Genomic DNA, 13,599 nt, shown 5'->3' with positions numbered 1-13,599 from the left:
GTTATGAACCCCCCCCAAATCTATTTAACCTTACTTAATCCAGTGTTTCCAAGACTTAACTGATCACAGAATCCTTTACAAATGACACCCATAAACATACTGCACTATGAAAGGCATTCCATAGAATACATTTCTGCGAAAGACTTATTTTTTCTTTTATTTTACACATGGAAGATGCCCAAATCCAGGATTTTGTCTTATACAGTAATTCAGTGGTAGAGGTGGAACTAAAACTCCAAACCCAATACTTTGTTTTGTATCTTGTCTATAAACCTCTTGTATCTTTCAAATTTACATCTCCAAATTGAGAGCTAAAATCAAGATGAAAAGTCCTACATGAGAAAGTTCCACAGACAAATGGAAACCTAAAGGTCTATATTACCATTATTTTAAAAAGTATTAACTAGGTAGATTTCTGAAGAGATAAAAGAAAACATAGTACAGGTATGTTTGTTCAATCACTCCTTGTTCCATTTATAGGTAGACATCATGCTAACTCGCTCTCTGAGAGAGAAAGAGCTTAAGGCTAATATAAGATCAAATTCCAGCCTCCAGTAAGGCCCATTCATGGTTAACTTGCTTCTCTATGCACAAGGTTTTGAGGGCTGTAAAAGTAACCCTAGGAATGGAATTCTAAATTGGGAGGTAGTGAACAAGGTCAATGAGAAAACTAGAAAGACCAATATGTAGTATCATAATGAATTCACGTAAATGTATAAACACAAATATACTTGGGATTCTTAATGTGAAGGTATAAAGTTTTTCCTTAGGGCACCAAGTGACTAGAAGATATAAATGAAGGCAGTAAGATAATCAGATACAGAATCATTTCACAGACACATCAAAAAAAACTGTAAAATAACCTCAATGTTCACTAACAGAATGGAGAAACCAAATGTGTCACATTCATATAATGAAATACTACTCAGCAATAAAAAGAATGAACTGTCAGTAAGTATACAACATGGATAAAATTTCATAAAAATTAGAGTCAAAAAGAGTATGTATAACATGATTTCATTTATATGAAATTCAAGAATAGGCAAAACTGGGGGGAGGGTACAGCTCAGTGGTAGAGCGTGTGTTTAGCATGCATGAAGTCCTGAGTTCATTCCCCAGTACTGCCATTAAAATAAGTGAACCTAACTACCTCCTCTCCCTCCAAAAACAAAAACAAAAACAAAATTCAAAAAAAAAAAAAGAAAAGAATAAGCAAAACTAATCTATGTGACAGAAACCAGGCTGTGGTTGGCTTCTGGAGACAGGGACACAAAGGAACTTTCCAGGATGAAAGAAATATTCTATCTCTTGATTAAGTACTGGACACTTGAGAATATATATGTCAAAATTCACTGAAATGCACATTTAAGATCTAGGCACCTCACTATATAAATTGCACCTCAGCTTTTAAAAATGGGGGGAGGGGAAATGACATTCATCAAAACCCAAATGAGACGTTAAATCAACACAGAAAAAAGGCAAACTTTAAGCATCTGATCAACATATTACAATTTTGCAGTTTATACTAGTTGTTTCATGGCTTAGTTGGGAAAAACTAATCAGTTCATTGTTGGGAGCAAAAAAAGAAAAGCACAAAACTGAGGTGATAATAAATAACCATAGCAACCACTAACACATGAATCCATATACTAGTCATTATGGTTTACACGCTTAATCTACTTGAATCTCAAAAACCTCATATGATAAGTAATTACTGCTATCATTTTAATTAAAAAACCAATAAGCAATCTATGTGAGGTTATAAGGCTAGGAAAAGTTATGAGAATAGTCTCTGTGGCTATAAAATATGATATATTTAAATTATACCAGGATACTTAATAAAATGAGTATTAACTACACCAAAAGTACAAAATATGAATTACAAATCAACCAAAGCACCAGTGAAAAGTGTTTAAATGTTAACTTCCATAAAATGCAATAAAAAAGATTTAAAAGTTCAGAAAGCTGACTTCTACTATGTTGAAAACCTGTGACAAACAAGAGGTCACAAAAGACTGGTAAGAGATTACTCATGTGAGGATCTGAGTCTGACCTGCCGGATGCATATTGTAAGTATTTTCTATTTCTTCTCGGTCATCCTGCAGTGACTCCTCATGAAAAGAGGTCTCTTCACTGCTTCCTTCCAGCCCATTTCGCAAGGCAGCACGCATGTTTAATGCAACAATGGTGTCATCCACATTGTTGCTGCTGTTATGTTTATTTCCAGCACTCTCTGGGGTTTGAGGAATGGGTTTGGCAATAGGGTTAGTATAAAAACGTGACACAAGAGAATCATCATCTCCATCCTGCTGATGGTTCTCATCAACTGGTTTGCTCAGAAAACTGAATCTGAAAAGGGAGAAAATAAAAAATACCTTAGCCCCTTGTAATAGTAGTAGTAACAATGATAGCAGTCAACCATTACTAAGCCTTTACTAAGTATCTTGCACTGTTCTAGCTTATTCCATGTATTAAAAGTTCTTATAATAATCTTGTAAACAATAGGTTACTATCATTCTATTTTATAGAAAACTCAGACACAGAAAAATAACTTGTCAAAGGTCACAGAAAAATAATCACTATAAAATCTGGCTATAGATTCCATGCTTTTAACTGAAATATTTTCATGAATGAATGAATGAATGTGAGCATTCCAATTTTTAGTTGGGTGTGTGTGTGTGCGCGCTCTACTATGTGGGGGTCAAATCATCAGTGGTGAATTTCAAAATAAAAAACTGAATTTTTAGATTTTTAATAGCAAGGTATTAGAATTCAGCAAGGTATTGGAAAATGCTTCATTAATGAAAAATCAAAATTGTTATCCAAAGAGAAGAAAACAGGAGTGCAAGGACATACATACAAGGATTTTTCACTGAAGCATAATTCTAAATATAGGAATACCAAAATAATCTAAATGACCTCCACTAGAAGACTGACTGAATTATCTTACATTCACAATAGTTACAGCGTCATTAAAGATGGGGCAGATTATTCGTATCAATGTGGAAAGGTGTTTATAATAAAATAAGTGGAAATAAGCAGGTTACAGATTATATCATTCATGCATAATCTCTAAAAACCCTAAAAATATATACCAAATTATTAAAGATTAGTGTATACAACTGCACTTCTTCCTTTATGTATTTCTCTAATGGGTGTTTTTGGTTGTTGTTTAGTTGGTTACAACTACGTATCACATTAATAATGATCACAAACAAAATATCCCTTATTTTTAGGGGGGCAAGGGGTGTCATATGCATGCTAACCCTGTCCAAAATGACATACATGGATAACAAAACAGTTTTGCAGAACTAAATTAGAAAAACAATCATTTTAAGGGATAAAGTACTCAAGAAGCAAAAACATGACATAATTTCCAGGTGCTCATGTGCTGTAATACTTCTATGCAATATTCACCAAACTTCATAAATTTTCATAGCATGAGTCAGTTTTAAACTCAGAATCTCTTCAAAATGAGAACAGGGCTCTCTACCAGAAATAACCCAAAGCAGAATTGTTTACCTCTCTCCATTTTCTGGAAAATCAGACGGTGAAGCTAGATCTTCTGAATCACGATTAACAGGAGAGAAGAGATTGCTATTATTAAGGTTTTTCAAAACCAACTTCTTAATGCTCTTCCTATAATCAGAGACCAAAGGAAAAAAAGAACTCAGGCACACATAATTAGGTCACATACATTATCTTAAAACCTGGAGTCGAAAAGGGCACTCTTATTCAACTCACATACCTCTAAAACTGACCTAAGAAATTCAATTCACAAACTTTTCCCATCAATACATAATCAGAACATAAAATCTCAAACATATTACACTGTAGTGTTTGGCAGAATAAGCGAAGCACATCAAAACCAAGTAAGGAAATCCCCTTGAAAACATTCTAACTTTTCTGAACTTCCTGAGCACTTTGCCCAGACACTAGTTTACTTATCACACTATGTTGTATATTTCAATTATTTCTCTACATGACTTTTCTCTCTTTAAGTATTTTTTCTTTTTTGGCAGTCAAGATTTATGTCTGCTCCTCCATAGAACTTGGTATGCTGCCTTGAAGGAAAATAGGAGAATAGGTATTTGTTGATTAAATGAGGAAGATTTCTTTAAAAAAAAAAAGAGTAGTAAAAAACTCTGATATCTAATGATGCAAATGATCACAAATACCTGAAATGTTTAGGTTTGTGTATACAGTAGGTTTACTTGAGGCAAGAACCTCTACAGTAAACAAGCTTTAGGCAGAAGAGCACATAAGATATTTTTTTCAAAATTTTATTGTTTATTGAAGTGTAGTTGATTTACAATGTTAGTTTGAGGTGTATAGCAAAGCAATTCAGATATATATACATATATCTGAAAAAAACGTATTTTTAGGATTATAAGATATCTTAATTAACCTCCACTTAGGCACTGAGAGCCAACTAGATAGTGAAAAATGACTGTACCAGCAACCTAGGGAGACAGTGGCACAGGGAGATGTCTGGTATTTGGGGTTATTTTTCTCCTGGGAACTTTTGTGATTCCAAGAGGAAGACTAAGAGCCTGATGGTGCACTTGACAGTCTTGTGGAACCAGGGAGACACAGACTGAGCCACCAAGGTGATGGGGCACTAGTGAATGCCACTTGTTTTGTGTTGGGACCTGGAAAGTCTTTACCACTGAAGTTAAAAGAGGACTAAAAGTAAAAAGCAGGTGGCCCTAAGTTCAGCTTTGACTCATTTCAATAAGCACCCATCATAAAAAAAAAAAAAAACCTCTGAACATTAATATCATTATCCTTGAACTCCAGTTACTGCCAAGAAGTTTTCTGCCAAGAAGACAAATGGCCAATAACCCCATGATAAGATATGCAACATTACTAATCAAAAAGGAAATGTAAATTACAAACATGAGGTACCACTTCACATCCACTAGTATGGCTATGATAAACATAACAGACCAACCAGAATATAACAAGTGCTGATAAGAATATGGAGAAAATAGAAACACTGTGCAATGCTGGTAGAAATGTAAAATGGACGGCTGCTATAGACAACAGTTTGGCAATTCTTTAAAAGGTTAAATACAGAATTAATGTAGGACCAAACAATTCCAGTCCTAGGAATATACCCAATAGAATTGAAGCCAGGGACTCAGATATTTGTATACTAACATTCGTAGCAGCACTATTTGCATAGCTAAAAGGTAAAAACAACCTAAATGTTCACCAACAGACAAATGGATAAACAAAATGTGAGATATCTACAACAGATTCTGGATAATTTTTAAAGGTACAACAAAGATCTGCTGATGGTTTAGATATGGAATGTATGAAAAAAGTCAATGATGATTCCAAAGTTTTGCCTGAGCAACTAGAGTGACAGAAATGCAATTACCTGCAGTAGGGAAGGTTTTTAGATGAAAGAGCTTTAAGGTGGAAGATCAGGAGCTCAGGTGTTGGATATATTAATTTTGAAATGTCTATTAGATATGCAAGTAGAGATGTTGAGTAGGGCTACATATAAGAATTTAAAGTACAGGAGGGAGGTCCAGGCTGGAGATAAAAAATTATTAGCCTATAGATATTTTAAAAGCCCCGAATTAAATTAATCACTTTGGAAGCGAGTAAAGATAAAGTGATCAAGAACTGGGCCTAGGGACATTTCAACTTTAAGAGGCCAGGAAAAAGAGGAACCAGCAAGAAAGACGGAAAGAGCAACCAGTAAGGTAGGAACTAAAACGGGAAAATGTGGGGTTCCTGGAAGTCATTCAAAGTAAATCAAGGAAGAGGGACAGAATAACTGTATAAGTACTTCTGATACATTAAATAAAGACTGTTAAGAGCAACATCACAGAAGTGGAAGCTGAGAAGGGGACACGGTATTAAAAGCAAAATGTGTGCCTTTGCACTCCAATCTTTTCTATTTGTATATCATACTTGTAAATCCTAAGGCCTGGGGAAACTGCCCTTAAAGTTGCTGATCTGACGATCGGACTGAAAAAGGTGAATCTAAGCCCTTTTTATCTACTCTATACCAAACAATTTGCTAAATGCTGGGGACATAAACATGAATTATACACAAGTCACTGCCTTCAAAATAATCCAACAATGTTTTAAGTAATGTATAAATTGGACTTTCTATCTTTTCTGAAGCAGCAACCCAACATATTTTTAAGGGGGAAAAAAGGAATGATGACAAAGAATTGCAAGTGATAAATTCCCACTTCTCTCCAACGCTTTAAAACAAAAACAAAGGAAAACAAAAAACCCTTTTCTTTCTGATTAGAAAAGTATTTGATGTTCAAAAATAAATAAAAAGCCTGTGTGTGCATGTGTATGTATGTTTAGCTATGTCTCCAGAAAAACAAATCTAGAAATGAAATGCCCTGAAATACTTACCAGATGTTAGCTACTGTTAACAGTTTGGTATGTATTTTTCTCTAGTTTTTTCCCTGTGTATACATAACAACACTCTACAGCATGTTTGCTCTAATGCATACTTTAAGCATAATTTTCAATGTTTACCAACAACTCTTCTATATACTTTCCTGAAGTTATTTTCTGTGTAATTATTTAATTTATTATTTATTCAATATCTGTATGTATGGGAATTAAAACAAATATCCCTATAGTTTTTGTTTTTCTTAAATTGGTTTGGCCAATTTGAGTTGTAAGAAAATAGTGTATTCTGTTTAAAATAAAATTATGTAAGTACTAATTTCTCAAAAACAAAACCAAGTAACATGCACAAGCAAAACTAGAAGCATATTAACCAAAACATTTTTATGTTAACTATGATTACCCCTGGGAATGATCAAGTCATTTTTATTCTTCTTCATGATATTCCATTTTTTTCAAATTAAAAAGACTGTATAACATTTGTAGCACATTTAAGTAAATAGTTTTATACTTAGTTTATATTAATATTTTACATTTAACAAAAACTCACTTGGGCATGAATGCTCCATTGGCTAAGGATGGTTCGTCATCATCCAATCCATCAAAGAGATGTGACTTGGCTGTGCCTGTTGTTTGTAAAGCCTTTGGTCGGACTCTGGTGGCAGGGCGGGGTGTCAGTTTATAATGAGTAGGTGTTGTGAGAGCCTTTTGGGCTGCTGGATTTGTTGGTTTCAATCTCTGAAAAGAAAAAAAAAAAAAAAAAAAGACACTATGAATTCATCTACAAAACAGAAACAGACTTGCAGACTTAGTAAACAACCAACCTTATGGTTGCTGGGGAAAGCAGGTGGGAAGGGATAAATTTGGGAGTTTGAGATTTGTAAACGTTAGCCACTATATATAAAAACAGATTAAAAAGAAGTTTCTTCCGTATAGCACAGGGAACTATGTTCAATATCTTGTAATAACCTCTAATGGAAAAAAACATATAAACGAATATATGCACGTATATGCATGACTGGGATATTGTGCTGTACACCAGAGACTGACACATTGTAACTGACCGTGCTTCAATTAAAAAAAAATCATAATACCAGAGTTCAAACTTCATCTCTGCCATTCATCTACTACATACCTTTTGGAATCCTGGCTCCCAGAACACCCAACTTTGTATATATGTGTGAATGCTAGTGCGAATGCTAACTGAACTGCCTATTTCTCTATAATTGATTTTTATTCATCTCTCCAGACCTCACTTCAATGGGTTTGTCTGATTTGTTTAAAAATGTAATTGAGATACTGCATTTGAAGTGCTTTGTAAATCAAAATGTACTAACAGAACATATTAATGTACTTTGTGCATTTCTCTCCATCTTACAAAAGAGAGCAGCCTGCAATTGTTTTGTTTTCTAAAACAAAGATAATATTTATATTCATTTTAAGAAAATATAATATCAAAAATTCCTAAGCCTAATTATTTTTCAATTAAACCAAAAATCTTATGCTTCAAGAAAAACTGAGGGACAGCCATGAATGTACAGGTATGATCTTCCTAACTAGACAGAAAACTCTCAGATAAGAACTTATTTATTTTCATTTTGTATCCTTAGTGCTGAACACAATGACTAGCAAATATTTAGGGACCTAAAATTATGTTCCTTGATCAGGTCAACATATAATTGTCATCTAATTACAGCCTATGTTTACACAGCACTTTAAAAAGCACTTTATTTTTTTAACCATAAATTATTTCTTAATTAAAAAAGAAAAACTCAAGTATAGTCAGTTTACAATGTCCTGTTAATTTCTGGTGTAAAAAGCACTCTAACTTCGTATTTTGCTTCTCATTAAATCTAGTTACTGGTTCAATTTAAGGACCAGCTGAGGTACTCAGCCATTAAAAAGAATGAAACCTTGCCATCTGTGACAACATGGATGGACCCTGAGGGTATTATGCTACATGAAATAAAATGGAAAAAATAGTACACAATTTCACTTATACGTGGAATCTAAAAAAACAAATGAGCGGGGGGAGGGTTTAGCTCAAGTGGTAGAGCGCATACTAAGCATGCACGAGGTCCTGGGTTCAATTCCCAGTACCTCCTCTAAAAATAAATAAATCTAATTACCTCCTCCCCCCAAAATAAAATAATTAAAATAATACAATAATAAATAAAAAACAAATGAACAAACATAACTCAACAGAAATAGTCACAGATACAGAGAACAAAAAGGAGGTTGCCAGAAAACAGCAGAGTGAGGGGAGGAAAGAAATAAGGGAGACTAACAGGTACAAACTTTGAGTTGCCAAATAAATGAGTCATAGGTATGAAATGTATAGTGCAGGGAATATAGTAAATAACTATGTAATAATCTCATTGTGGTGACAGACAGTAACCAGACTTATTATGGTGACTGATTCTGAAATGCATAAAAATATCAAATCAGTATGTTGTGTAACAGAAACTAACGTAATGTTGTAGGTCAATTACACTTCAAAAACAAACAAACCCACAGACAAAGAGATCAGATTTATGGTTACCACAGGCAGGGGGTTGGAGGATGGGGAATTAGATAAAGACATTCAAAAGGTACAAACTTCCAGTTATAAGATAAATTAAGTACTAGGGATGTAATGTACAACATAATACAATTAACACTCCTGTAGGTTTTATATAGGAAAGCTGTTAAGAAGACTGTTAAAGAGAGCAAATCCTAAGAGTTCTTATCACAAGGGAAAATACATTTTTCTCTATTTCCTCAATTTTCTATCTATATGAGATTATGGATGTTCATTAAACTTACTGTAATAATCACTTCATAATGTATCTAAGTACACTATGTTGTACACCTTAAAGTTACACAGTACTGTTTGTCACTTATATCTTAATAAAACTGAAAAAGAAAAGAACAGGCTGAGGACTAAATGAGATGATATAAATGACTGAATAATAATTTCTATATACTGAGCAACTTTAATTCTGAACACTGAACAGTAATGCTATTCCCAGTTTATAGATGAAACACACTGAAGACAGGCAAAAAGAGATGCCCAACATCTCATACAATGTAAGTGGTAAAACAAGGATTAAACAGACCAAAGACTACTTTTAATGCCACACAAAACACAGTGAGCAGAAGATCATTTCTAAAGCCTAAGAGATTAAGACAAAGTTATACAGAAATTAGGAGAAAATATTTTTAACTTGCCACTTGAGCCTTAGTTTGTTCAACTATAAAATGTGGATAGTATCTGATGACAAGTCTCAGCCTTCCTCTCCTGTGTAATACTCATTTCACTGGTTGTCATGCTGCCTTCTAGACACAAAAATAATTTATCCTCTGGCTTGGTAAGAGCATAATGTGTCATAAAAACTTAATTACATCCAACTTTGCTTAGGCTATATAACTAAGAAGCTGCATTCTGACACTGAGTTTCTCCTACTCTGAGAGCAGATTTTATAGAAACATCCTATATTTACCTCTTCTTTCTTCTTAGGGTCTGACATGGGATTCCGGAAGAGAGGAGAGTCTCCAAAAGGTGAATATGTCAGACTGTTGATGTGCTGTTGGAGAACAGCCTGCTGGGCAGCAGAGGCATTTGGATCTGTCAAAGCTTTTTTAAAAAGAAAAGAAAAAGCAAGATGTTAGTTCAAGGACCCAGTGCTTTGAATCAAAGAACTCAAGACTCTTTTTGGTGATATACTCTTCAAAATGTTCAGACTAACTCAATGGCATTACTGGTGGGGGCAGGCAAGCAAAGTGCAAAGAAAACCAACAATCAAATAAACCAAAGGCCAAAGATACAAGGAGGCATTCCATAAGAGACAACACAAGTAACATTGTACTTGGGTGTTTTATTGCTAATAATGATAGAAACGTAAATCAAAACAACCTTGAAGAAATATTTTATATCTCCCTCATTATCAATGTCACAGTTGTATAAAAAGGGATGCAGTCTGACTTCTAGGCAAATTGGTTTAATCTGTCTAAAAGTAACAATATGACAGCACATAGAGCAAGTATTGTTTTTATATTTTTTAACCTAATAATTTCAATAATGAAAATTTAACCCAAGGACGTAATTAAACTAGAAAGAAAACAAAGAAATGTTTGTAATTTTTCCTGAAAATTATCTGTAATAGTCAAGACTTGGAAACAACCTATGTCAACATTAAGTTAACAGTTGCAAAAATCATGATTCATCAACATGGTGGATTAAGTAGTTATTAAAAACACCACTGTTTTTACAGGTGGAAATAAGTATCTTTGATTTAATTTACTAAGTAAAAATTCCAGAATAAAAAATAATAAATATACTGAGAATATAGAGGAAGAAGGGCCGCAGACAAAAAATGAAAATGGCTGTTAAGGGATCCCTGTATTTATTATTTGCATTTGGTATATCCATATTACATTTAAATAAAAATTAAAAGGAAAACAGATGACCCCATTAGTCTAATTTTCTTTCAAAGTGTAAGAACAACCATGTCATCAGTCACAGACAGGAACAATGATACACAACTGCACACAGTAAAAAGAAAACAACAAAAAATCCCACAACTATCTGCATTATACCTTGATTGATAAACCTCTCTGCAAGATAAATTATTTCAAAAAATACTGATAAAAAATTAAATCACACTTTAGTTATTTTAGAAACAAAAATACTTTTCCCTTTATAAACATTTAAAATAAGGCTAAAGCCAAAATATAGTAAGATAATCCACATTAAAGGAGTGTCACAAATAAAACATTTTGAAAAATCTAATAGGGGGGAAAAGACACAACAATCACAGGACAAACGCCTAAAGTGAAAAAAAAAAGGTAGGTTCACTTTAGTCAAATTAAACTTTCTTAAAATTTGCTGTATGTATTATATATTAAAACACTACATTGACATTTAAGGAGAGTGCAAATTTGCTCAGGACTGTGAAACTCAGAACAGATGTTGATTTAAAGATCATATAGTACATCATCTGTATTCAGAAAGTTCCTAAACCCAATTTAAAACTACTGGAGAGAAAAAAATATAGAAAAGTAGCTTTTGGTACATAGTGTTACAGAATAACATAATGGTCTGTGGACTACTCAATGAGACTAAAGAAAACGTGGATATTTTTAAAGAACTCTAATATTCACTATTCAGTTTGTTACTTGACAACCAATTATACATTAAAAAGAAAATACTGACCAGCACCAGCTGATCCCATCATTTCACAAATACAGGTCACCTGCCCTAGGCTTGCTCAAGTAAAAACTTCCTTCAACAAATCCAAACATAAAAAGTATATGAGGATGTTTTTATTTTTGTATGTTTAAATATGAAATTTTCTCTGTGTTAACTATGATTTCAAAATATAGAAAAGAGAGCTGGTAAGTTAGCAAAACTAAAAGAACAAGCAAGCATAAGCACTAGTATAAGCTACCATTGGTGTTATATTCAGTTCTGGTCATAATAATTTGAAAGCATACTGAAAAACCACATCATAACAAAATGATTAAAGAGATAAGAAAGAAGTATAAAAATCAAGTATTCTGAGAACAAAAGAAACTGATGATCTCAAAGAAAGGCAATAGGATTATCACAAAAAAAAAATTGTAGGAGAATGATTTTGCTTGGCTTTGGGAGGTAAAAGTAAACCACTGGGTGGGAATTCTATAACAGCAGCGTTTGGTTTCTAAACAACCTAAATAAAAAAATGGATGGGACTGACCTGTAAGGAAGCCACCATAATTGAGGCTTTTAAGACAAGCAAGGGGCTCCCACAAGTTCTAAAGTACTTTCTAAGTCTTGTGATGCAAAGATGTACATTTTAAAAGTCAATACAATGACATTTAAATGGGCAGTAACACTATTGTATGAAACTGTAATATCAAAGTTGTGTGTCAGGAACTTCTAATTGGCTTTGGGAAAAGATGGATTGTTAAAAACCATTCAAAAGGCTATCTAAGTGAAAATGGTAGGTTATGATATTTATGCTACCTCCTACTGAAATTAAAATTAAGGAAAAGAATAATAATAGAAAAAACTAAGGAAAAGAAATAAAATGAAAACATAATTTTTAATGATACAACTGATTCTAATTTTCACACAGAAGTTAATCAGAATTCTAATTCACCTCTGCTACCTCCAAAGACCTAATTAAAATCTATAGTTAAAACAAATTAAGGTGGGTAGGGTAATGGCTCAGCAGTAGAGTGCATGCTTATAGCATGCATGAGGTCCTGGGTTCAATTCCCAGTACCTCCATTAAAAAACATTTTTTTAAATTAATGTATCTAAATAACCCACAATGACAGAAAATAGGAAGGTAATAAACGAACAGATGAGAAAATGTAACAAATCTGTAGGGGAAAGAAGTGGACAGAGTGATAAAGCATGAGAGAGTAAACTATACTTTAAAGAGTACACTCAAAAGGGATTATAGCCAAAGGAGGGGAATATCCGCTTGAATCCCAGAAAGGTTAGGGATTCAAGAACACTAAATTTGATGAAGTGAGACTGAAAGTAGAAGGGGAGAAGAACTAATGCAAAGTATATATACAAAACAACTACCGCACCCTGTCATCCTAATCCCTGATGCTCAACAGGTAAGTCAAAATAGCAGAGAGACTGCCTCTGATGAAATCAAGTTAATTTATGAAATGAATGAGGGCAACCAGTTTGTACTTGAATCATCCCAGAGTTTAAAATGTGGCATTCCAACATTTAGAGGATCTGTGGCTAACAGCTGATTCTTGGATTACTTATCAAGCGAAACCTACTGATGAAAAAGCTCTACCCAGATACACACGTTGCTGGTGAGATTTTTATTATTTTATTCTTAAATATGAATGGAAAGTATCACTGAGTATTAAAGAGTAGGATCAAAACAAAAATAAACCTGAAGATTTAAAGAACAGAAGAATCCTAAAACAAAATTTTAATGCCAAATAACAAATTCAGAATTTCAAGAGTAAATTGCATCTAAGAACTGGATACTTGAAAAGAGGAACTTCCAGAGAATAAGAAAGAATTCTTCAGTCAAAAACAAAAATCCAAAAGATGATTAAGAAGAAAATTAAAAAAAAAACAAACAACTCTTAGAAAGTAGAAAAATTGGTGAAAAAAGCATACATTGAGACAGAAAAGGTGTAAGCAAATCACTGAAATTTCAGAACAACGGAACAAACCTACATGCTTGTGGGAGTAGAAGGAACAAGTTT

The 13,599-nt window shown here is 33.4% G+C and overlaps 1 protein-coding gene across 7 annotated transcripts in view; it reads right to left on the bottom strand.

The window, feature by feature from the left end:
- NUP98 (nucleoporin 98 and 96 precursor) overlaps positions 1–13,599 on the bottom strand; it is an 81,640-nt gene that overhangs the window by 30,059 nt on the left and 37,982 nt on the right. For all 7 annotated transcript variants that reach the window (XM_032489229.1, XM_032489228.1, XM_032489230.1 and 4 more), the window contains 4 exons: positions 9,873–10,006; positions 6,941–7,128; positions 3,523–3,639; positions 2,054–2,349 (listed from right to left, as the gene is read on the bottom strand). In XM_032489229.1, the coding sequence (XP_032345120.1) occupies positions 2,054–2,349; positions 3,523–3,639; positions 6,941–7,128; positions 9,873–10,006 (735 nt within the window). The remainder of the gene's footprint in view (positions 1–2,053; positions 2,350–3,522; positions 3,640–6,940; positions 7,129–9,872; positions 10,007–13,599) is intronic.

This window comes from Camelus ferus, chromosome 10 (assembly GCF_009834535.1).
Source record: "Camelus ferus isolate YT-003-E chromosome 10, BCGSAC_Cfer_1.0, whole genome shotgun sequence".
NCBI lineage: Eukaryota > Metazoa > Chordata > Mammalia > Artiodactyla > Camelidae > Camelus > Camelus ferus.
The sequence above is the reverse complement of the archived record's forward strand: the minus strand, read 5'-3'. Positions and strand labels throughout refer to the sequence as shown.